At 53.8% G+C, this 21812-nt stretch overlaps 1 protein-coding gene across 4 annotated transcripts; it reads right to left on the bottom strand.

Moving 5' to 3' along the window:
• ALDH3A2 (aldehyde dehydrogenase 3 family member A2) lies at window positions 1-21806 on the bottom strand. Of its 4 annotated transcripts, XM_006101399.3 has the most exons (12): window positions 21758-21806; window positions 21446-21604; window positions 19107-19338; window positions 18372-18457; window positions 16160-16368; window positions 14637-14754; window positions 11797-11938; window positions 10145-10311; window positions 8873-8972; window positions 6347-6582; window positions 5486-5588; window positions 1-1452 (listed from the first exon to the last, which is right to left on the bottom strand). In XM_006101399.3, exons 2-11 carry the CDS (start codon window positions 21596-21598, stop codon window positions 5523-5525), a joined length of 1509 nt encoding a protein of 502 aa, XP_006101461.1. In that variant the 5' UTR covers window positions 21599-21604; window positions 21758-21806; the 3' UTR covers window positions 1-1452; window positions 5486-5522. The 4 variants fall into 4 exon arrangements, with proteins under 4 accessions (XP_006101461.1, XP_006101462.1, XP_006101463.1 ...); XM_006101400.3 differs by lacking the exon at window positions 5486-5588; XM_006101401.3 differs by lacking the exons at window positions 5486-5588; window positions 6347-6582.
• Between the last annotated feature and the right edge of the window lie 6 nt (window positions 21807-21812).

Consider the following 21812-nt stretch of genomic DNA (forward strand, 5'->3'; position numbering starts at 1 on the left):
CTTTCATCAAATATAATGGTTTATTTTGAAGCAGAATATACTAGTAGACAAGCCAATAATTTAGTTTAATTAGAAATTATAATTACAATTTACTAAATGAAAATGCCATTTTGAAATTATGATTATTCTATAGTTATAGTTTAAGCAGCTTTTTCCTAAACCAGTGTAGTGATTAATTCCTGACGCCTCATTCTGTGATAAAGACATACTTCAGACCGTCTTCAAGGAACAAACTCATTCAACGAAGCAGATTATACATTCCATAAAGTGAATTACATTCTCTCATCGAGTGGGCGGAGTCTGTTTCAAATGGGGGGAGGTGGGGCTCTGGCCGCCAGCCCCTCAGCAGGCCCCATAGGGCGCCCGCCCGCCTCTGGGCTCCTCGAGCACATTCCCCAGCGGGCGGCTGCTGGCCCTCCATCCCCTCAGCCTGGCCAACTGCTACGGCGTCCAGTCCTCCTGCAGGTTTCTCCAAAGGACCACCCCCAGGTCCTGAGCACCCAAGGCCTCTTGTCCCCGACAGACAGGAAATGGGTTCCCCACACGGGGCCTCTCTGCAGCTTAAAGAGTGAAACTTACTTGCATTGTTGCTATAGAATAAAAAACGTAAAGATCTGCCCTTGGAAAACCACTAACTTGCAATTTCAGGGCCCTGACAGAGGATAAGAATGGTAAGTACAGCACTCCTACTACGACGTTTGAAAATGCCAGTTAGGTTTTGTAAGATGTAGGATCTGTAACGCCTACACCGTGAGAGTGACAGGTGACACCCGAATGAAACGGGCACTGTCTTCCCGGAAGTCCTAGGGCTCACAGGATGCTTCAGGGTTACCGTCACAATAAGCCTCCGTGGCAGGGACAAGAGATGCCACAACCAAACACAAGGCAGGACGGTGAACGGACGAGAACGGAGGAGCACCACTGGTCTGATGGGCGGGCCAACTCCTGGAGGTCAGGTCCACAAGTCCCAAGGGGTGAACGAGGGACAGGGACCCAGCTCCCCCAGTTCTAGAGCCGGGGAAAATCCATCCTCATCTCTCCGGACTGAACTCTTGAAAGTTTCCAGAGTGATGGAGGCAACAGCAGGGACGGGGCGGGGTGTCCCATGTCCCATGAACGGGGGGAGGCGGTCCCTGGGCGGGTCTGAGGCTCCTCCGAGCTCCCAGGGGACGCAGGGGTAGCTCCAGACCTTCTCCTTCCCCGGCCCCAGCCCGGCAGCACAGTCCAGAGCGGGTTCTGAGTGTCCTCAGGGGGGAATGCTGGGATTTGGCTGAAATGCAAGTTGCATCCATGGCGCTTGGCAATGACGTCAGGGTTGAGTGCAGGGCTGCATATTCTCTTTCCGTTTTTGGTAGGATGCTAAACCTATGGCTTCATGAACTGCTTCTCAGAGGAATGATTCGGTGGGGGCAGCGAGGAGGCTGAGCAGGCCACTCTTCAGTAGTACACAGCCTGCAGGGGAGAAAGAGACCAGGTTACCCAGCAGCCCTGGAGCGGGAGCTGAGGATGCCACCTCCAAACGCGTTCCATCCAAGGTCGCGTATCCCTCAGGGTCTACGTGCGGTGTGAACTGGGTCAAGATTATGCTCTTCCCCCAACGCCTGTAACCACACAGGTTGGTGCCGGCGGCGGCATCCTGTTCCAGGCCAGTGGGACAGCCCTGGCCTAGAGAAGGGAGTTAAAAATGCTTATTTACTGTCCTCGAATTGCGAGCAGCCGCTACATGAAATCGGAGAACTGCTGACAGCTGCAGTACCACTAAAGCTTCACCATGGGTGGGAGGGTGGCTCGTTAAAGCGTCATCCCCATACAGAAAGGTTGAGGGCTTGCTCCTGGTCAGGGCACATACAAGAAATCAACCAATGAACGCATAAGTAGGTGGAATAACAAACGATGTTTCTCTCTCTCTCTCCCTCCCTTTAAAAATTAATTTAAAACACGACTAAAATTCCAAAGTCCTACGAACTCCAAGCCATACTGCGAGGCTGAAGAAGCGCTGCCACACACCTTAGAGTTCAACTGTCATATTTAATTTTCAGAGGCCGAATGGCACTTACCAACTAGCCTTTTACCCCTGACCCTTCCACGCCCTCCGCAACGCTCCCCGCAGCTCAGGCTGCACTTCACTGGGGCTCTGTGCACTTGTACGCGTGTGTTCCAATGTCTACAGGAACTGCCCGAGGCTCTGAAAGGCTCTTTGGAGAAAAGCACTCACGCTGTCCGTTTCCCATTTACTGATAAGTGTTTCTGACCCACCCTGGCCTCACGGCTCAGGTGGTTGGAGCACCGTCCTGACTCCAAATGTTGTGGGTTCGATCCCGGTCGGTGTGTGTGTGAGGCAACCAAATGATGTTTCTCTCTCACATTGATGTTTCTGTCTCTCTCTCCCTCTCCCTTCCTCTCTCTCTCAAATCATTAAAAACATATCCTTGGGAGAGGATTTTTAAAGAAGTGTTTTAAATCCACCCTAATTCTAGCAAAATGAATCCAATCACATCCACACATAATTATAATAAAGATTCCTCAAGTAAATGACCAATATAGGCTCGGTCATTTATCTACACTAATAAAAGAGAAACATGGTAATTAGCGTACGACCGCTACCCTTCCCATTGGCTAATCAGCATATCCTTATGCAAATTAACTGTCAGCCAAGATGGCGGCCGGCAGCCAGGCAGCTGGAAGCAAACATGAGGCTTGCTTGCTCCAGTGACTGCAGACTCCAGCGTTCCCCGCCTGACTTGCCGGCCTCTGAGCTGCAACTCTAAGAAACTTTGTAACAAATATAGAAGCTAAACAAAACCCCAGAAACCAGCTTTCAGCCAGCCGGGATCTCAGAGCTGGAGTTATACATTGTTTCGATTATAGAACGCAATCAGCAGCGGAAGCCTCAGAGCTAGAGCCAGAGCTAAAGCTGGCCCAGAATAAAAAAGAAAAAAAAAGAAAAAAAGGAGCGGTTGGGAGCTTCAGTCAACAACCGCCAGCCTGAAAGCAGCCCTCAGCCCCTCACCCAGACTGGCCAGGCATCCCAGTGGGGACCCCCACCCTGAAGGGTGTGTGACCAGCTGCAAACAGCCATCATCCCCTCATCCAGGCTGGCCAGGCACCCCAGTGGGGACCCCTACCCTGATCCAGGACACCCTTCAGGGCAAACCAGCCGGCCCCCAGGCCTCTATCCTATATAGTAAAAGGGTAATATGCCTCCCAGCACCGGGATCAGTGGAGCCGCGAGGCCTCCTGGCACCGGATCAGCATGACAGGGGGCAGTGCCCAAACCCCCTGATCGCCCTGCAGCTCTGTGTGTGACAGGGTGTGGCGCCCCCATCCCCCCCCGCCCCCCACAGGCCCTGCTCTGTGTGTGACAGGGTAGAGCCATAACCTCCCCATCGGCCCTGCCCTGAGTGTGACAGTGGCGGTGCCCCAACCCCCTGATCGGCCCTGCTCTGTGGGTGATAGAGGGCGGCGCCCCAACCCCCTGATCCGCCCTGCTCTGTGTGTGACAGGGGGCGGTGCCCTAACTCCCCTATCAGCCCTACTCTGTGCGTGATGGGGGGGAGCTCCCCAACCCCCTGATGGGCCCTGCTCTGTGCATGACAGGGGGCAGCGCCCAACCCCCTGATGGGCCCTGCTCTGTGCGTGACAGGGGGCAGTGCCCCAACCCCCTGTTACGCCCTGCTCTGTGCGTGACGGGGTGGCGCCGCAACCTCCCCATCGACCCTGCCTTGAGTGTGACAGGGGGCGGTGCCCCAACCCCCCAATTGGCCCTACCCTGAGCGTGACTGAGGGTGGCATCACAACCTCCCAATCCGCCCTGCTCTGTGCATGACAGGGGGCGGCGCCCCAACTCCCCAATCAGCCCTGCTCTGAGCCCGACCAGGGGCTGCACCTAGGGATTGGGCCTGCCCTCTGCCACCCAGGAGCAGGCCTAAGCCAGCAGGTCGTTATCTCCTGAGGGGTCCCAGACTGCGAGAGGGCACAGGCCGGGCTGAGGGACCCCCCCTCCCCCCTGAGTGCACAAATTTTTGTGCACCGGGCCTCTAGTATTTACAATAAAAGGTGATTTAAAAAAAATGGATACAAGCTCAGAGAGAATAGCAGAGAAGCAGCTAAGAGGAAAAGAAAACCAAATCTTTCCATATTCTCACTGAATTCAACCAACCTGAACAGCTAACACACCCGCTCACAGGACTGCGAGCTGAGAGGTGGAGCTCACAGGACTGCGAGCTGAGAGGTGGAGCTGGAGGGGCCTGGGAAGCCTGATGCCTGCCCTGCCTACAGGTGAGGACGCTGAGGCCCAAGGAAAGGCCTTGCCCAACGTCATAATTAGGTTGATCTCAAAGTCAGGAATCAAAGCCACATTATACACACACACACACACACACACACACACACACACACACATATATATAGATTGATTTCAGAGAGGAAGGGAGGGGAGAGATAGAAACATCAATGATGAGAGAGAATCATTGGTCGGCTGCCTCCTGCACACACTCTACTGGGGATTGAGCCCTGACCGGGAATTGAACTGTGACCTCCGGGTTCATAGGTCGATGCTCAAGCACGGAGCCATGCTGCCGGGTGCAGCTACGCACTGTTACACGGTGCTGCTTCTCCAGACCCTAATGTGGGAGCCTTCCTGAGAGTATGGCAGGCCCGAGAGCAGTCAGCCGGGACCTCCAAACTGCCATGAGGCTAAGAAGTCCCAGCCCAGCCCAGCCCTGGAGCTGCAGCTGAGAGGGGAAGAAAGCCGCACCAGGCTGCTGCCGGCAAAGAGCTGCTCCTGGCGCGCTGGGGCCGCAGGAAGGCGAAGAATGGAAAGCCCTGAGCTGTACACACCAGCTGCTGCCATGAATCCTAAAGTCACATTTTAAAAACCAAAACAACTCAAAACAAAACAAAAAGTGACTAAGAGATTCTTAGAAGATTCTCAAATTATGAAACAAAGCGTTTGGTGTCTAAAGCGACTGCAGGTCTACACTGGCTGGCGGTCCGGTTCCGGAGCCTGGGGGGATGGGGAGAGGAAGGGGCAGTGCGTGCCTGTCCTTCTGTAAAACTGATGCACCTTCATCCAGACCCAGCTAACCATCACCTCTACACTTTTTTAAAAATGTATTTTATTGATTTTTTAGAGAGGAAGGGAGAGAGATAGAGAGTTAGAAACATCGATGAGAAAGAAACATCGATCAGCTGCCTTCTGCACACCTCCTACTGGGGATGTGCCCGCAACCAAGGTACATGCCCTTGACTGGAATCGAACCTGGGACCTTTCAGTCCGCAGGCCGACGCTCTATCCACTGAGCTAAACTGGTTACGGCACCTCTACACTTTTTAAGATTCTAGCGACCCACCCTCACTCACCCTTTTGAAATGTGGAAAAGTTAAGTTTTAACATCTGATACTCTGGGCCAAAGTCCAAATCGAAGGCAAATGAACACTGTCTTCCACAGCCCCAAGCCCGCTGCACAGAGAGAAGAAGTCCTACCTCACTCCCACAGACAGCTGGTTTCTGACACGTCCGCTCACACGGCTCCCTGGGCCGCCAGGAGGCCCAGTGGGGCCTCCCTCCTCAGCACAGCCCGGTGTTTCTGAGAAAACCCAAATGACCTCACATGCAACTGGATCTCCGATTCCACCCAAGCCCTGCTGCTTTGGAACAGGACAGACACACACACGCTATTCCCACGGCACGCTCGAGCTCCGCCGCTCCCCCCAGCCTGCTCCTCACAGATGAGTTCCTTCAGTGGCAGCCCCAGAACCACTGCCTGCCCTCCCACCCCAGCTCGCACCGGCTCGCCCCTCAAGGACACAAACTGCCTTGGGAGGCGGCGGTCAGGGCCTCTCAGCAAACCCATGTCTATGTTGCTGTCACCAAGAGAATCGTATGGGAGTCAAATCTGGAGGAAAAGCACTCAGACCTCCCTCAGCGGTCGCTTCACCACCACCACCGCCACCAGAGCTCCTCCTCCCTCTCAGGCACATTCACCAACAAAACTGAAGCCGAGGCACCAGGAGCAAAGCCCCAGAGGGTTGGGTGGCTCAGAACTCGGCCAGGCGGTCCTCGTGGTGTGAAGTCTGAGACCAGAGGTCGGCGACTGAGCCGCAGGCCATGGGCTCTGTGGCCGCGAGTCTCAGCACAACAGCAGCCAGAGGCCAAGCCAGCGAGGGCGTGGCTGTGCCCCCACCTTTTTGCAAAAACAGGAGGCTGGCCAGCAGGCTGTGCTGGCCCACCGCCTTCATCTGAGCCAGAGTTCATGAAAAGATCCCAGGAGCCCCCCAGACAACAGGCACACAGCTGGCGGCCACCCAGGCAGGACCTGACGCCGGCACGCGCCTCGGGACTTACCTTGACCAGCACGGCGGCCACAATGCCCAGGACGGCGAGGAGCAGGAGACCGAGTTTTCCTTTGCTGAATCGTTTCAAAATGAAGAATTTTGCCCAATCCACCTTTGACTGGCTGTTCGGGGGATATCTGAGTTTGTTAGCACTTTCTCTCTTTAAACTTTTCACTAAACAGGGACGTTGATGAGAAAAAGTATCGAAACTATGTTTTCCGTGATAAGCTCCCATCCCACTGGAACCTGAAAGACAGGGACAGACACCGAGGTTGTGCTGCAGGCGGCACTGCTGCCTCGGACCGGCTCCACCTCTGGGCCGGCGCCGGGGACTCCTCTCAGGACACTCTTCCCAGCGCCCCCACCAGGCGGGCCTCCCTGTAAAACAGGACGCTCCCCAAGAGGAGGGCAGGTGGGCAGCTCCCCGGCAGGGCTCTCAGGACGCCAGGGACAGTGCTGTGCGGCCTCTGACCTCACTCACCACCCCCCACAGTACTAAGTGTCATCACCCCAAGTCCAGAGGGGAGGGAGCCCGCAGGGGCGGGTACTGCCCGAGATGAAAACGCAAAGCCAGGATGGAGCCCAGACCAGCCACGTGGCTCCACTCCACAGCCCTACGCACCCACCGGCTGCCTCCAAGCTCCCAGAAAGCACCCAAGACCAGGACGACAGGTGACACCGCTGGGTGGTGACAGGCAAGTGTCAGTCTCTGCCTCTCAAAAGCCATGCTCTCGGCCAGTTTTCACATCTCAAATCTACTGTGTGTGCTGGACAGACACGTGTACGGCACCGTGGCACAGGCCATCACGTGTACGGCACCGTGGCACAGGCCATCACGTGTACAGGACCGTGGCACAGGCCATCACGTGTACGGGACCGTGGCACAGGCCCTCACGTGTACGGCACCATGGCGCAGGCCATCACGTGTGCGGGACCGTGGCATAGGCCCTCACGTGTGCGGGACCGTGGCACAGGCCCTCACGTGTACGGCACCGTGGCACAGGCCATCACGTGTATGGGACCGTGGCGCAGGCCATCACGTGTACGGGACCATGGCGCAGGCCATCACGTGTACGGGACCATGGCGCAGGCCATCACGTGTACGGGACCATGGCGCAGGCCATCACGTGTACGAGACCATGGCGCAGGCCATCACGTGTACGGGACCATGGCGCAGGCCATCATGTGTACGGCACCGTGGCACAGGCCATCACGTGTACAGGACTGTGGCACAGGCCATCACGTGTATGGGACCGTGGCACAGGCCCTCACGTGTACGGCACCATGGCACAGGCCATCACGTGTATGGGACCATGGCACAGGCCATCACGTGTACGGCGCCGTGGCGCAGGCCATCACGTGTACGGGACCATGGCATAGGCCATCACGTGTACGGCACCGTGGCATAGGCCATCACGTGTACGGGATCATGGAGCAGCCCGGACACCCAGGGCCAGCAGGCAGTTCACTGGTCCATCACTTAGATGGCAGCTGAAGCGGCAGGGAAATCTGGCAACATGGATCAAAAGGTCAGCATTTTGAAAAGAACGTGAAAGACATCAGCAGAGGCTATCTCTAGCCAGTGGGTTATGGGTAATCTGAGTTTGTTTCTTCGGGCTCCTCTATCTTTCCCGAGTTTTCTTACTAAGCCATTTGGGGGGAAGGTTTGTTTTGTTACAAAGAAGAGCATCTGGTCAATGGTGCCAAATGTGCCCAGTCAGACAGGACTGAGCCTGTCACTCAGCACTTAGTGGCCCTGTGGCCTCGCAGGGCGCCACAGATCCTGCGGGCACGGAAGACCAGACACAACGGAGTCTCCTCTAATCCTTGAAGGATGTGGGCAGTGAGACCACATAACTACAGCCCAAATCTCACTAACCATCCTTTCCTTCATTCACCACCTCCCTCCACACCCAAACACTCCAATCCATCAGCAAATCATGTTGCTCGACCCCCAAGAGATCCCTCCCTCCTTAAATAAGAAGTTGAGTCAGCCCTCCCAGGTGTGAAAGAGGCAGGTAGGTCACAGCCCAGAGGGAGCCACAGGCTGTGCCCCAGAGCAGCACCAAGGTGAGTGCCCGGGGGACAGCTCAGGGCGAGCAGCCTGGCACTGCGCTCCTGGCACTGTCCCCTGCCACTCACTACCTCCCTAACCAAGATGGAGGGACCGGACTGCTGGCTCCAAAATCCCCTAAACGTGGGAGAAGGACAATCAACACGTAAAGCAACAAAAGGAACAAAATAATTGGAGGCCGTGGCAGGTGCTACTCAGGATGAAAGGTGGTGGCAGGACAGAGAGGAACCCGGCAGAGGGCCGGGGGGAGCAGGAAGAGGACTTGCCACCAGCAGAGGCCGGGAGGGAGCAGGAAGAGGCCCGGAGGGAGCAGGAAGAGGACTTGCCACCAGCAGAGGCCGGGAGGGAGCAGGAAGAGGCCTGGAGGGAGCAGGAAGAGGACTTGCCACCGGGCGCCGGGAGGGCGCTGGGAGAGGACCACCCGCGGAAAGCGCGGCGGCTGGGGGCGGCGGGGACACTCACCCACGCCTCCGAAGGGCAGGGAGCTGAGCGTGAAGTGCATGATCACGTCGTTGACCGTGACACCCCCGCTGGACGTGCAGTCGATCATCCGCCGGACGAGCTGAGGGACAGAGCGAGGCTGGGTCAGCGCTTCGGGCTGCACGGGGCGTGGGGGCGCCGCGCTTCACCTCCAATAGGACTCGGGGAGCCCCTGCTCTTCTCAAACCATGAGCCCGTACAGGAGAGGCGCCCGCACAGGGCAGACAGCAAACGTGACCCCTGCTGAACTTGGCAGGCGCATGGCTCGCACTTCACGGAGGCAGCCCCGAATCGCCCTTCGAGCTGGGCCCCCACAATGGCAGCGAAGCCTTTTTAACAATAAGGGAGGGTCCGGTCTCTGCTCTGGTTTTTTAAACTGTTACTACTTCTCCGTCTCTGCTTTAAGTTACAGAATATGACTTCTAGGCATCATTTAGCTTTTATGAAATGCAACGGATATGTAAGACTTAGCACCCGGTTTCTGAAGAAATGGTGTCCTAAGACCCGAATGGGGAAGTGAGACCTGACGGGTCAGTGCCGTCACCCGGGAGCCGACCAGCCCGGGCGCTTCGCCGGGAACGCCGCGGGGACTGCGCACAGGCCACCCACCGAGCGCACCTGCCCGGGACCTGAGCTTCCAGGCCGCATCGCCACCTCTACGGCCTCTGAGAGGTCAGGCCTGCGCGTGTGGCCAGCCCGCTCTTCACGCAGCCCGCACACCGTCTCCCCGCACCCGAGCGCTGCGCCGGGAGCGCCTCAGACCTCGACCGCCGGCTCCATCAGCCTCTGGACCCCACACGCCCACCTCAAGGCCACTGCCCCTCAGCAGCAGCCAGTCCCCTTGGAATGCACGTGGGCAAGCCACTCAGAAAAGGGGTGGGGCTGCCCGGGCTGAGGTCACACGTACAGTGCTCACCTGCTGGACGCTCCCCCCAACGGCAAGCGAGGCGGACAGCTCTCGCCAGCGCTCAGCAAGGAGGAGCTGAAGACATGGCACCACCTCCCGGCAGCGCCAGAGACTGCTGTCCCCCAGCCCTGAGCAGCGGCACAGAAAAGCTTCTAATGCTGGCCCGTGAGGCTCCCAATTACAGGGGAGATCTACCCCCAGGGGGTAGGCAGTCACCACAGCCCCACGCTTCCTGAGAAGAGGTGGTGGGTCCTAGTATCACACAAAATACACCACTGGCTCTGCTGCCAAAAGGGACCCGGACTTACAATAGTGGCTGTGAGTGTGCTGCGCTCTGTAACGTTTACCTTGTTGTTATGAGAAAACACATAGAAAGCCAATGGCTTTTCGCGGTCATTGATGAACTTTATGGCTTCATCTGCATTCTTCACAGGCACTATTGGAAGAATTGGTCCAAAAATTTCTTCTTGCATCACCTTGGTTTCAGGATCAACGTCAGTAAGTATTGTTGGGGCTGAAAACAAAATAAGCAAATGAAAATGCTACAGGAGACAGAGATGCAAACCGCCCACCCACCGTTTCAGCAGGCCACCTCTCCATCCCTTCCCTCCCCAAGGACCCGCCCGGGAAAGCCCGGAGTATGGGACGAGCCTGTGCTAACTGAATGTCTGCAAGCACGTGACTCGGGGTCACCATGCAAACCAAGAGAAAGAGCTGTGCCTGGATGCATCCTGCTCATGTTTAACCCTGGCCACAGCACACGCCTAACAGGAGGCTGTGAGCACAGCTCTGGGAGCACAGAGAGCCCCTCTGGGTCACATCAACACTTCTTACAAGTGCTTTCCTGCAGTCTCATTGACCTGCATTCCATTCGGTTACGAGTTAAGAAAACATACTTAAAAGGCCAAGATTCCCTCGCCCTCAGCTCAGTGCTCCATCCACTGCGGGCAGGGGCACAGGGAGGCACTGTGGACGCGGAAGGAGCTGGCGAGCACCCCAGCCTCCTGCCGCGCGTCCCGGTCAGCACACCCCAGGGACCTGTCACACGCTGGACGGTCAACTACGAAGGAAGCACCTGACAGCAGCGACTGTGCGCCTCCCTTACTCCTCGTCTCTGACAGGTTCTGCCAGCACTCAGGGGTGTCCCTGTGCACCCCCAGCCGTGCTCCCCCGGGTCAGAGAACGGGTTCGGTGTGGGTGTCCACCTCCTTGCACAGCCATGAGCTCAGATCAGGTGACCCTGACTCCAGGTCAGAGGAAAGCTCCTGGCTAGTCTGAGCTGATCATGAATGACCGTCCCCCTGGCCACTGATTAGCTGAGTGGTGGGCAAGTCAGCACGCTGAGGATGGAGGACAGAAAGACCAACCACGGGGCTTCCCGAGGTGTCACTGAGCCACTGACTTCACAGGCGGCACTCAGCTGCTCCTTATCCGAGAACAGTCTTCCTCTGGGTTGAGCCCTGTGAGTTCTAAGTGGGTTTTGTAATGCGCAGCATCCTTCCTGATAAGAGCAGAAAAGCTGGTCCGGGCAGCTTTTTTGCCAACTCAATGTGTCATTCCTCTGTTATATGTTACTCTGGAAAAGGTGCTTAAAATTCAAAACTAATACAGATTTATGGCAGAAAATAAAAGCCACAGAAAGTGGACAAATAATGTCAAGCATGACAGATCAAAAAATAATTTCTGCGAAAGCATTGCCAGTGGCCAGTTGTGGAATGATGGCTCAGCTATTTCTCTGAGCAGTTTTTCCAGGCGTAAACCGGAAGTAATTACAGAGTTCTGCTTCTCGGGGTAGTTAGGAAGAAAAATATGCGTCAATACAGAAAAGCTAGTGCAACACACGTGGTACAGTTAAACGTGAGCGTGAGTATGTGATCATCTGTAAAGCTCACCCGAAGCAGCACTGAAGCTTATTTTACAGTAAATATCTGTTTGCTCAGTGTCAGTAAACACTGTCCAGCTGCCCTCTCCCGCGAGGAAGGGGCTGGGCTCCCCTTACCGATGTAGCGGGTGGCCTCATCCGTCTCCCCACCAAAAGCGATCTTCTGTCCCTCGAGCAAACTCAGGAGCCTCTTAAAGTGACGAAGATTGATGATCCTTTCATAATCAGGAGATTCTTTTATATTTTCTCCATAAAATTCCTATTTAAAGCAATAGTGTTTAACTGTCACAAAAGACCCATATTTCAACTTCTTTAAAAGTACAAAATCCACTCATGCTCAGAAATCGATCTGGTTTTATATCATCACATCTCCCCCCACCAAGTGCTTTAATGGTACTGACTGTTCCCAACTTTGAGGGTTCAACTCCAGGTCTTTTGACTTTTTGACGGCACAAAAGTGACACAACTTGAGCAGAAAGTGTACTTGGAACTTTGACCTTTTCCCGGGCCAGTGAGGTGCGGTGTGCACTATCTCCGGCTGGGCGGCGGCGGCAGCGGCAGCAGCAGCGGTGGCTGTGCCCAAGAGCAGGCTAATGTGAGTGCTGAGCGCGTTTAAGCTCTGCCGCACGAAGCGGGGATGTTCAGCAGGTTAGGTGCCAAACCAACTTCCACTTATATTTTCAACTTATAATGGCTTCATCAGATGTCACCCACTGCCAGTCACGGAGAATCTGCAATCGAGAATCTGCAATCGAGGCACATCCAGGCCTCTTGGCATGTCAAGGACAGGAGTTCAAGCAGCCGCACACGCTTGTCATTCCCCACGGTCTCCGGGCTCAGAGGGATCTCTGGTGTCTACCTGTGGGCCCAAGCCCGAGCGGGGGGCCGCGAGAGCAGGTAGAAGGTCTCGCTCCATCTGAGGACCCTGTTTCCCTATGACTGTGGCTGCTCCCTGCACGGAGCTGTGGCTGCAGCAGAGACCCCAGGACCTGCAAAGCCTAGAATATTTACCATCCAGCCCTCTGCATGCAGGTGGCTGAGCTGTGTGCTTTTCCATCGTTTTCCATGTTCTCTAGACGGGCATTCCCATCCGTCACAGATGACAGGGCAACCACTCAGATCAAAATACAGCCCGGTCAACTGAACAAGGCAAAAACCTTGATGGCCATAGAATCAATATTTATTATGTAAAACAAACACGAAATGACTGGATTGCTGCATCACTTCAAAGCCTCATGACAGCTCTCAGCTTACTCTCAAATCAAAATGAGCACTGCTGCCCACCTGCACACACAGCTCAGGTCTTGGCAAGACTCCAGCAAGGAGCAGCCACGCCTTCCTTCCCGCTCAGGCGGGCACCTCCTAAACTCCAAGGGACCCCAGGAGATTTGCAACCAGGGGACCCCTGAACCTGTCTCCAAGGCCCCTTTTCCCTGACTCCCCAGAGAGCCAGAGCAGCCCGGCCCAGGCTCTCCTGCTGCTGCTTCTCTCCTAAGCACCCCTTGTTTCACTGCCCCAGCTTCCATAAACGTCCTCTCAAATCAGACAAACCAACCCGCCCCCAAACAAACAAAAATCATCCCAGCAGCTTGCTGACATGTATGTTCCTGCCCGCCCCCCTGCCCCCCCCCTCCCCCCGTGCCACCAACCACGGTTTTCCATGCTGGTGGCACCTTAGACCAACTGAGCCACAGCTGGAGGGTGAGGACCGGGAACTGTTCCTACATGGCTTCCTGGTGACCTCAGTTGAGAACTGTGCTCAGAGAATAAATGTCTCAAAGGCCACGGGTCTTACTCCTTTGAAGCCAAGTTCGTCACCATTCTCAACAAAGCACGACTTCCGATTCTCAAGGACTCGTCGTCTCACAGGGGTTTTTAATCCCCTCTTTGCCATCTCACATTCCCCGAGTCTGGCCAATGCTCCTTCATTTTCTCCTCATCTGGCTCCATCTTCCGTCGCTTCACTTCTGTCCAAGCCCCTTGGCCCCTGAGGCCCAGTGGCCCTGCCCAGAGCACTGCACTTCCCTAAACTCCTGGTGTACAGGTCAGTTCTCGACCCTTCTGTTCAGTGCTCAGTTAGCACCTGTCAAGTGAACAACGATTGTTCCAGTAATTTCTCCCACCCAGGGGGCTTAGTGACCCCTCCCACGGGGAACTCGTCACACTGGTCTATCCCATTCTTTTCTTCAACCCAAACCATGTGTTTCTTCAAGGCACTGAGGACCCTCCCATACAGCCTTCCTTGATTTCCTCGCTAGAGATCTTTACTTTAAACACCTGGAAGACCAATAACCATGTCAAGAACATACTAGAAATAGGTGGTTGATTAACTCACTCCTCCAAACACTCTACATACACAACCACTGGCAACCTTAATTAGCATGACCACTATGCCACCTGATTACACACAAAGGCCTGGCAACATGCTCTCAAAACCACACACATAGTTATTTACCCGTGTGCAGCAAGCGTTTTTAAAACATGCAATACCTGACTATTTAGTAAGGGGAACTGACCTATTTCCCTTTAGCTTTTCAGATAAAAAAATGACAACAGCCAACACAACAGCCGTCCAGTGTGAACGAATCAAAACTATACCTATTTTTTCATCAAATTGGGGGAAAAAAATAGTTTTTGGTGTGCCGCAGAATTTCAGTAATCAGTTTGTGCGCCATGAGATGAAAAAGGCTGAAATTGCTGTTTTAAAGCATGTACCACAACTAACCAGTTTATCCATCAATAAATCAATTAGACAAGTGGACTTAACACCAACCTACCCTTACTCCCAGCAGACACTCCATGGAAAGGGAGCATTTTTAATTAGCCAGTAAGTTAACGTAGTCACACAGACTACTGGGATTTTCCCGGGGAAGGGAGGGTATAAGGATGCTGCCTGCAAACAGCTGATCTGACTCATCTTCATGAAACCAGCGGAGTCAGACATGTTACACACTCACCTTCACCGTTTCCTTAATCTTCTGCACGATTTGACTCTGGAGAGATGGTTCACAGAGAACGTAGTCGGGAGCGATGCAGGTTTGACCGCAGTTCATGTACTTCCCCCAGGCTATGCGTCTGAAGGGGAAAAGCCCAGAGCCACGGGATGAAGTCTACTCTTCATTTGTTACATCTTTTGTGCTGTTTGAATGTTTTCAACTAACGTGTGCAAACACTTACTTGGTAATCTTTTGTTGTTGTTGTTAATCCTAACCAGAGGATATTTTTTCCATTGATTTTTAGAGAACGTGGAAAGGAAGGAGAGTGGGAGGAGAGAGAGAGAGAGAGAGAGAAACATCGATGTGAGAGAGACACATCGATTGGTTGCCTCCATGCATGCACCCCAACCAGGGCCAGGGATCGAACCTGCAGCCCAGGTACCTGCCCTTAACTGGGAATCGAACCTGTGACCCTTCCATGCGCAGGCTGATGCTCTAACCAGCCAGGGCACTTGGCCATCTTTATAAAAATAAAAATATTTTAAGAATTCGTCTCTAAATCAGTTGGCTGGAACTTGGAATGCATTTTCCAACTGATGTGAAGTACTCTAAGGAGCGGGGAAATTCTCATGCCAACTCACGGGAAACGGTCCTTTGAGCGCAGAGAAACCACTGCCTGCTACAGGAAAGAGAAATAGCCTCTCACACCCTCTTCCTCCCCCCACTCCAGCCAAAAGGACATGAGGGATGGCAGAGTTCCACACAGGCTCTGCCCTCCTGGCTGCGGCTTTAGTCCTGCTGGCAGGAGGCTCAGGCACGCAGAACAGCAGCCACTCTCCTTGAAAGCTGTGCCCATGGACCGGTCAAAGTCTGGGCCACGAACATTCTCCAACGGAGGGTCCCATATTCTGGCAAAAAAGCAGACTCCTGCGTACGAAGGCAGCCTGGACCCCAGCTAACCCTCATTGCCTCCCCCTTGCTCCGTGTCTCTGAGGGAAGAGAAGCCACACCACCCTGAGCACACAGCCCTCTGGGTTTTGGTCCTTCCTGCTAGCGAAACCTGATTTAGCAGAGAGAACCTGACACCTTTGGTTTTCTAGTTCCCAGATGCAAAATGCTAATCTTAGTTCAAAGATAAGTAATACTGGTTTTATCAACAAAGGAACTCAGCTAAGAAGTGGACAGAATGCCCTTTCTGCTGGGAATGTATGCATTTTATTAGGCATACACAATACTGCGGATTACCTACTTCCTGGATCACCAACCAGCAGGAAAGTAGAATTTCTTGTAGATCTATAATCTCAGTACAGAAGATCCCTCCCGTGACTCCTAGGGAGTGAGGACCTACTGCGCATCGCTGCTGGCAGTGGCAGGAAGAGACAGTTTGTGCAAGAATTCTGTTACCCGTGAGGACATCAACCACCAAAGCTTCATGTCTCTCGGGCCAAGAGGCGGAGGGTTCCAGAGCAAAGAGGACACATCAACCTGTTAGGGAAAGGCCCCTCTGTGCTGGGAACGCCCCCCTGACCAGGGAGCCAGCTCACCTGCAGGCGACGTCCAGGTCACAATCTCTGTCGATGTAGCACGGACTCTTCCCGCCCAGTTCCAGCGTCACAGGGGTCAGGTGCTTGGCAGCAGCTGCCATGACGATTTTCCCCACCGCAGTGCTTCCGGTATAGAGAATGTGGTCAAACCGCTGCTTCAGGAGCTCGGTGGTTTCCTCAATACCACCCTTCGCCACAACATACAGGTCCTTAAAGAAAGAAAAACAGCTTTGGCCGGTGTGGCTCAGCTGGTCGGGCGTTGTCCTCCCCACCTCAAAGCTGCCAGTTCAATTCCCAGTCAGGGCTCGAACCCCCGCCCCCCGCCCCCGGGGCTGGGGGGGCATGCAGGCAGCAGCTGATCAATGTTTCTCTCCCTCCTTCTCTCTCTCTCAATTCAATTTTTAAAAAATCTTTTAAAAAAAAGAAAGATAAACATTTGCATTGCCAAATTAATCCAACTGCCTAACGAGCAGTTTCTTCAACATGGACATATAATATTCAGTAAAACCGAGAAAAGATGGAGACCAGCCCTGTGAGGATAGAAGAGGGAGCAGATGCAGGACAAGGGTGGGACAGAGTCCAGTGGCATCTGAGAACCATCACCCCCAGGGGACTGAGTGGAGAGCGCAGTGTTTTCTACATGAGCTCAGCAGCGAAGACACAAGAGAGCAAATGGTTGGATTTGGCCAGGGAAACGTGTAAGATGGGGACTGTGCACGTTGAGGATTCAGGTGAGAAAAAAGTGGCTGCTACGAACGACCGCGGAGCAGGTCCCCGCTTAATGTCTGAACCTGAACATTCTCTCTCCACAACACAGCGGAGGGCTTAGCCCATGGTAGGAACCAAGTAACTGCCTGCTGAGGACTGGGGTGCAAAGCGCAGCAGGCGGGACACTCGCTCTGAAGTCAGATCTGACTGACTCTTCGCTCTGTGACTTACTAGCTTACGTGTTTTTGGCAATTTCCTCGTCTGTTACTGGGAGAAGTCCCACGGCTTTGGGCTGAGCCCTACAGGACTGTGCTGTCGCCAGCACTGCTATGAAAGAAGGTGCATTTTGAAAAACGACATGAAGAGCAACGACAGAGGACAGATGACGAGGAAGACGGAGGGAGACGTGTTCAGAGCATTCTGAGGTGCTGGCATGAAGTAAAAGCTGGTTTGTGGACCTCATGTTTCCACTAATTAGGTCTCCTGCTAATTAGGAGGGCTAATCAGTCCTCATGCACTTCAGAGTTCAGCTGCCCAACTGTTTTGTTTTAACTTGCGTATGGCTTAATCTACAGAGCATGTGTGCTCGATGCCCCAACAGCGAAGTGAGGCAGAGTGGGCATTACTATGCCCATCTGGACGGTCAGTGAAGAATTTACCCCTGCTGAGGGGCGAAGCAGGCCCTGCAACCTCTGTCCTCTGGTTTCTAATCCTACTCAACTCACGACATCTCTCTGTTTTCATCATCCTTCGGAGCTGGATAACCACAGCTATTAGAACAAACCTGTTCTGTGGTTAAGACAACAAAGAACAATATTATTCCAAGGGCCGGAGTTAGATTATAAATTCACGTGGACAACTACAAGTATGATATTTCCAAGTTGCCTTCCAAAGGCAGTCAAATGAGGGCTCCTTCCTGCAGCCATTCCACGTAGAACTCAACAGTCCCAGCTCCGTGACGGTGGCGCGAGGACCTCCGACTCGAACAGAGACGGAGCACCTGTGGTCCGGAGCGCATCTTCCCTAGTCAACGCTGACGCTCTTAAATGCCAGCATTAACCCGAGGGACAACTCTGGTTTGGGAGGCCATTTCCTCCTGTAGCTTCATGCCACAAACAGGCCCACTTTAAAGCGAAGTGTTCTTATACAGTCACATTCCATTCAGAGATGGTCAGAACCCAGCACCGTACTAGTCCCTCATTAAGTAATTCACCAACTGAATACACCTAAAACCCTGTTAGATCAAACAAATCCTAAAGGCAGAAGAGGATCTATAAGAAGCAGGGGTGCCCATGAAGCCATTGGCTCAAGTGTACTGCATAAACACAATAGCTGAGCTGTTCTAAGTTTTTTTGGAGCCAACTTCTTTTATTAAGCCAACTGTTGGAGGCTTAAGGGAACTGCAAACTGATCCCCAGCCATCCATGACATGTACAGGAAGAGAGGTCAAATGGGCGTTTCCCACAACAAAGAGATGTTTTGAAGACGGCCAAGGCATTCTTACCTGGTCCAAGTACTGGGGGAGGAGCTTAGCCAAGAGGTTGGCTGTATTTTCACTGAGTTCAGAAGGCTTGATAATCACAGCATTTCCTAAACAAAGCAAAAAGCAGAACAGTATCATCTAATACTTGATTAAATTTTTAATAGCTACCAAAATGGTGTTCATGCAGGCAGTACAGGCTAAGTACGCCAGTTATTTCTGCTGCTCTTAATTCTGTTCTTCCTCCTGAGCCTAAGAACTTGTCTCAGTGTCTCTATCTCCAATGCTAACTTTTTAGTTCTCATTGTCTTCCGATCACTAACCACCCCACGCCTCTATCTTCCCATCACTTTTCTCCTACTCCCACGCCTGGACTTTCCTCTCTGCCCTGGAATTATTGGGCAAACAGGCCTTGTCAACAGAAAGCTGCCATTCTGGATCCTGCAGAAATGAGACCTTAATCTCTTGGCATTTACTATAAACCCAGGCCAGCATTGCTCCCATAGCCCTTATCTGAATGAAGAAATGGTCAGACAGAATCAAATGGTTCATCCACGGCCACAGCTGGCAACTGAAACCACATTAGCATATGGATGCCTGACTCCAATTCCACTCACGCCTTTATATTCTTAAATTCTCCTGGTGTAAACCAAGGCATGCCATCAAAGCAAATGTACTTCATTAGCCACCATCCTTAATTCACAATCAATGAGAACAGGACCCTCTGAAAAGGTATAAAGACATAAGCTGACACCAGACCTGCAGCAATGGCTCCGATCAGTGGCTGCATGGTGAGAACGAAGGGGTAGTTCCAAGCCCCGATAATCAGGACGACCCCCAGGGGCTCTGGCTGGATGTAGGCCTCATCCATCATGGTGAGCAGGTTCTTCTTGGCTGGCTTAGCAGTAATCCACTCAGGAAGCTGCTCCAGCACGAGATCAACTTCCCCATGAATGGTAATGACTTCCTGGCTGTATGCATTCAGCTCACTCTGTCAGAAGAGTCACAGTAAACCTTGCATAAGTACGACACACTCAACCCCCGGTGTCAGAAACTTCAGGCCAGGCACACCTGCAGGGCACACGGGCATGATCAGACCAGCTGGCTTGCCATTCAGATGCCTTTTGCACCTCCAAGCTGTCAGACCTGCTAACTCCCTCTCTAATAGACTCAATCCCTTTAAAACCTCTTTATTCATCCAAGGCATTTAAAACCAGGCTTAAACATTACCTTCAGGATGACTTCCCTGATTGATAACGGCTTGCCTTGATCACACGTTATAAACCACAGCAATTATGCTTTTGACCTACATCTTAATATTTGACCTTAATACAGTAGTTTATAATTATCCTCATATTTTATCTGTGTATATTTTGTCTCCCAAATTTAAAACTCTCGAGGGCAAGGAAGTTACTGTATTTCTTTAGTAATCTCACACACACACACACACACACACACACACACACTAGAGGCCTGGTGCACAAATTCGTGCATGGGTGGGGTCCGGCCAGCCTGCCCCAATGGGGGCCATCAGGGCTGGGCCGGGCCGGCTGGGGGGAGGGACGCAGGATGTTGGCCGTCTGGCCCTGCCCCTGATTGGGGTGGGGGGCCGATTGGGGGCTGGGCCGGCGGGGGGACGGACTGCAGGAGATTGGGAGGAACAATCAGGGCACCGATTGGGCCGGCTGGCTGCCGCAGTGCGTGTCATAGTGACTGGTCATTCTGTCATTCCGGTTGCTTAGCACATACACACACACACACACACACACACACACACATACTAGAGGCCCTGGTCGGGGGAGGGTCCCTCAGCTCGGCCTGCGTCCTCTCACACCCTGGTACCCCTCGGGGATGTCTGACCTCTGGTGTGGAGCGGGCCTAAGCCGGCAGTCGGACATCCCCTGAGGGGTCCTTAGCGCTGCCGGAGGTGGGAGAGGCTCCCACCACCGCTGCTGCGCTCGCCAGCCGCGAGCCCTGCTTCTGGCTGCGTGGCGCTCCCCCTGTGGGAGCGCACTGACCACCAGGGGGCAGCTCCTGCATTGAGCGTCTGCCCCCTGGTGGTCAGTGCATGTCATAGAGACCAGTTGTTCTGCTGTTCGGTCAATTGGCATATTAGGATTTTATTATATAGGAAGATAGATAGATTCACACAAACATTTCATGCTTGTAGAATAAATGATTCAGACTTTTCTGAAATCTTAATTAGTCCATCTTGTTTATTTGATACCACAGCCCTTCACCTAAAGCACACTAAAGGGAATTTTATAGTTCCTGTTGTTACTACTACTAAGATACTACTACCCTTCAAAATAATCTTTTGGGGGAAGTGAGGGAGAGGGAGACTCACAAAGCCAGAGCAAAGTCTTGTTCCCTGTGGAATAAACATAAAAAGTAAAAACATAAAGGGGGAGAGGGGTAGGAGATACCTGTAATACAATCAACAATTTAGAAAAAGTAAAACCAAAATGACAATATTATTAGAAAACACAGGGGGATATATGTATGCCCAAGCACTACCCTGACCTTGCTACTCACAGCTTGGTTCCAAAACAGGCGCCCGGTATCACCTGGGAGCTTATTAGAAACTCGGACTCTCAGACCCGCCCCAGACCTGCCGAACCTTAGCCTGCATTTTAACGCGGTCCCCAGGGGTCGCCAGCGCGCCAGCTGGAGGAGCCCTGACCTAAAACGCAGCCATGGATGAAAATTTAAGTGCAACAACGGCAACCAATACACCTCTTTCTTCAAAAGAACCAGTAAAAAAAGTTAAAAGGTAAGAAACAGACTCGGAGAAAAATATCTGCAATGTATTACGCCGACAAATGACCGAAATCCAGGATATAAAAGAATTCCTAGGAAAAAGGACCATAAATGCCACAGAAAAACAGCCAAAACTATAAACGGCAATTCACGAACAGAAGCCAGAAAGCACACGCACTTCTGTGTCTGCAAACCGCCCGCGGGGTGTCCGAGCAGGGGCGGTCGGGCGAGGGGGGCACCTTCTGCGCCCCCACCCCCACCCTCCCGCCGGAGCCGACCCCGTCCCCGACCCCGTCCCCGCTCCGGGCGTCCTCAGCCCCGGCCCGGCGCCCGCGCACCTTGCTCAGGTCCGCGGCGATGGCCGCCAGGATGTCCCGCTCGCGCTCCTGCACCATCCTGCGCAGCGCCTCGAGCTGCTGCAGCCGGAACCTCAGGGGTCGCGACCGGCCGCTCTGGAAAGCGTCGCGCACCCGCTGGACCAGGCGCTCCATGGCTCCCTGCGCCGAGGAGAGAGGGGGTCGGGGCGTGCGCGGGGCGTGGCGGCCGCCCCCCTCCCCCCACGCCGCTTCCTCCCCGCTCGCTCCCCGCCGCTCCCCGCCGCTCCCCTCTGCTCCCCGCCGCTCCCCTCCGCGGTGGACCCCGGGCCGCACCCGCTCACTCTGCCCGACGCGTCCTCTGCACCCGCCGAGCCGGACTGCCGGCCGC

The sequence above is a fragment of the Myotis lucifugus genome, unplaced genomic scaffold (assembly GCF_000147115.1).
Source record: "Myotis lucifugus unplaced genomic scaffold, Myoluc2.0 scaffold_355, whole genome shotgun sequence".
Classification (NCBI taxonomy): Eukaryota; Metazoa; Chordata; class Mammalia; order Chiroptera; family Vespertilionidae; genus Myotis; species Myotis lucifugus.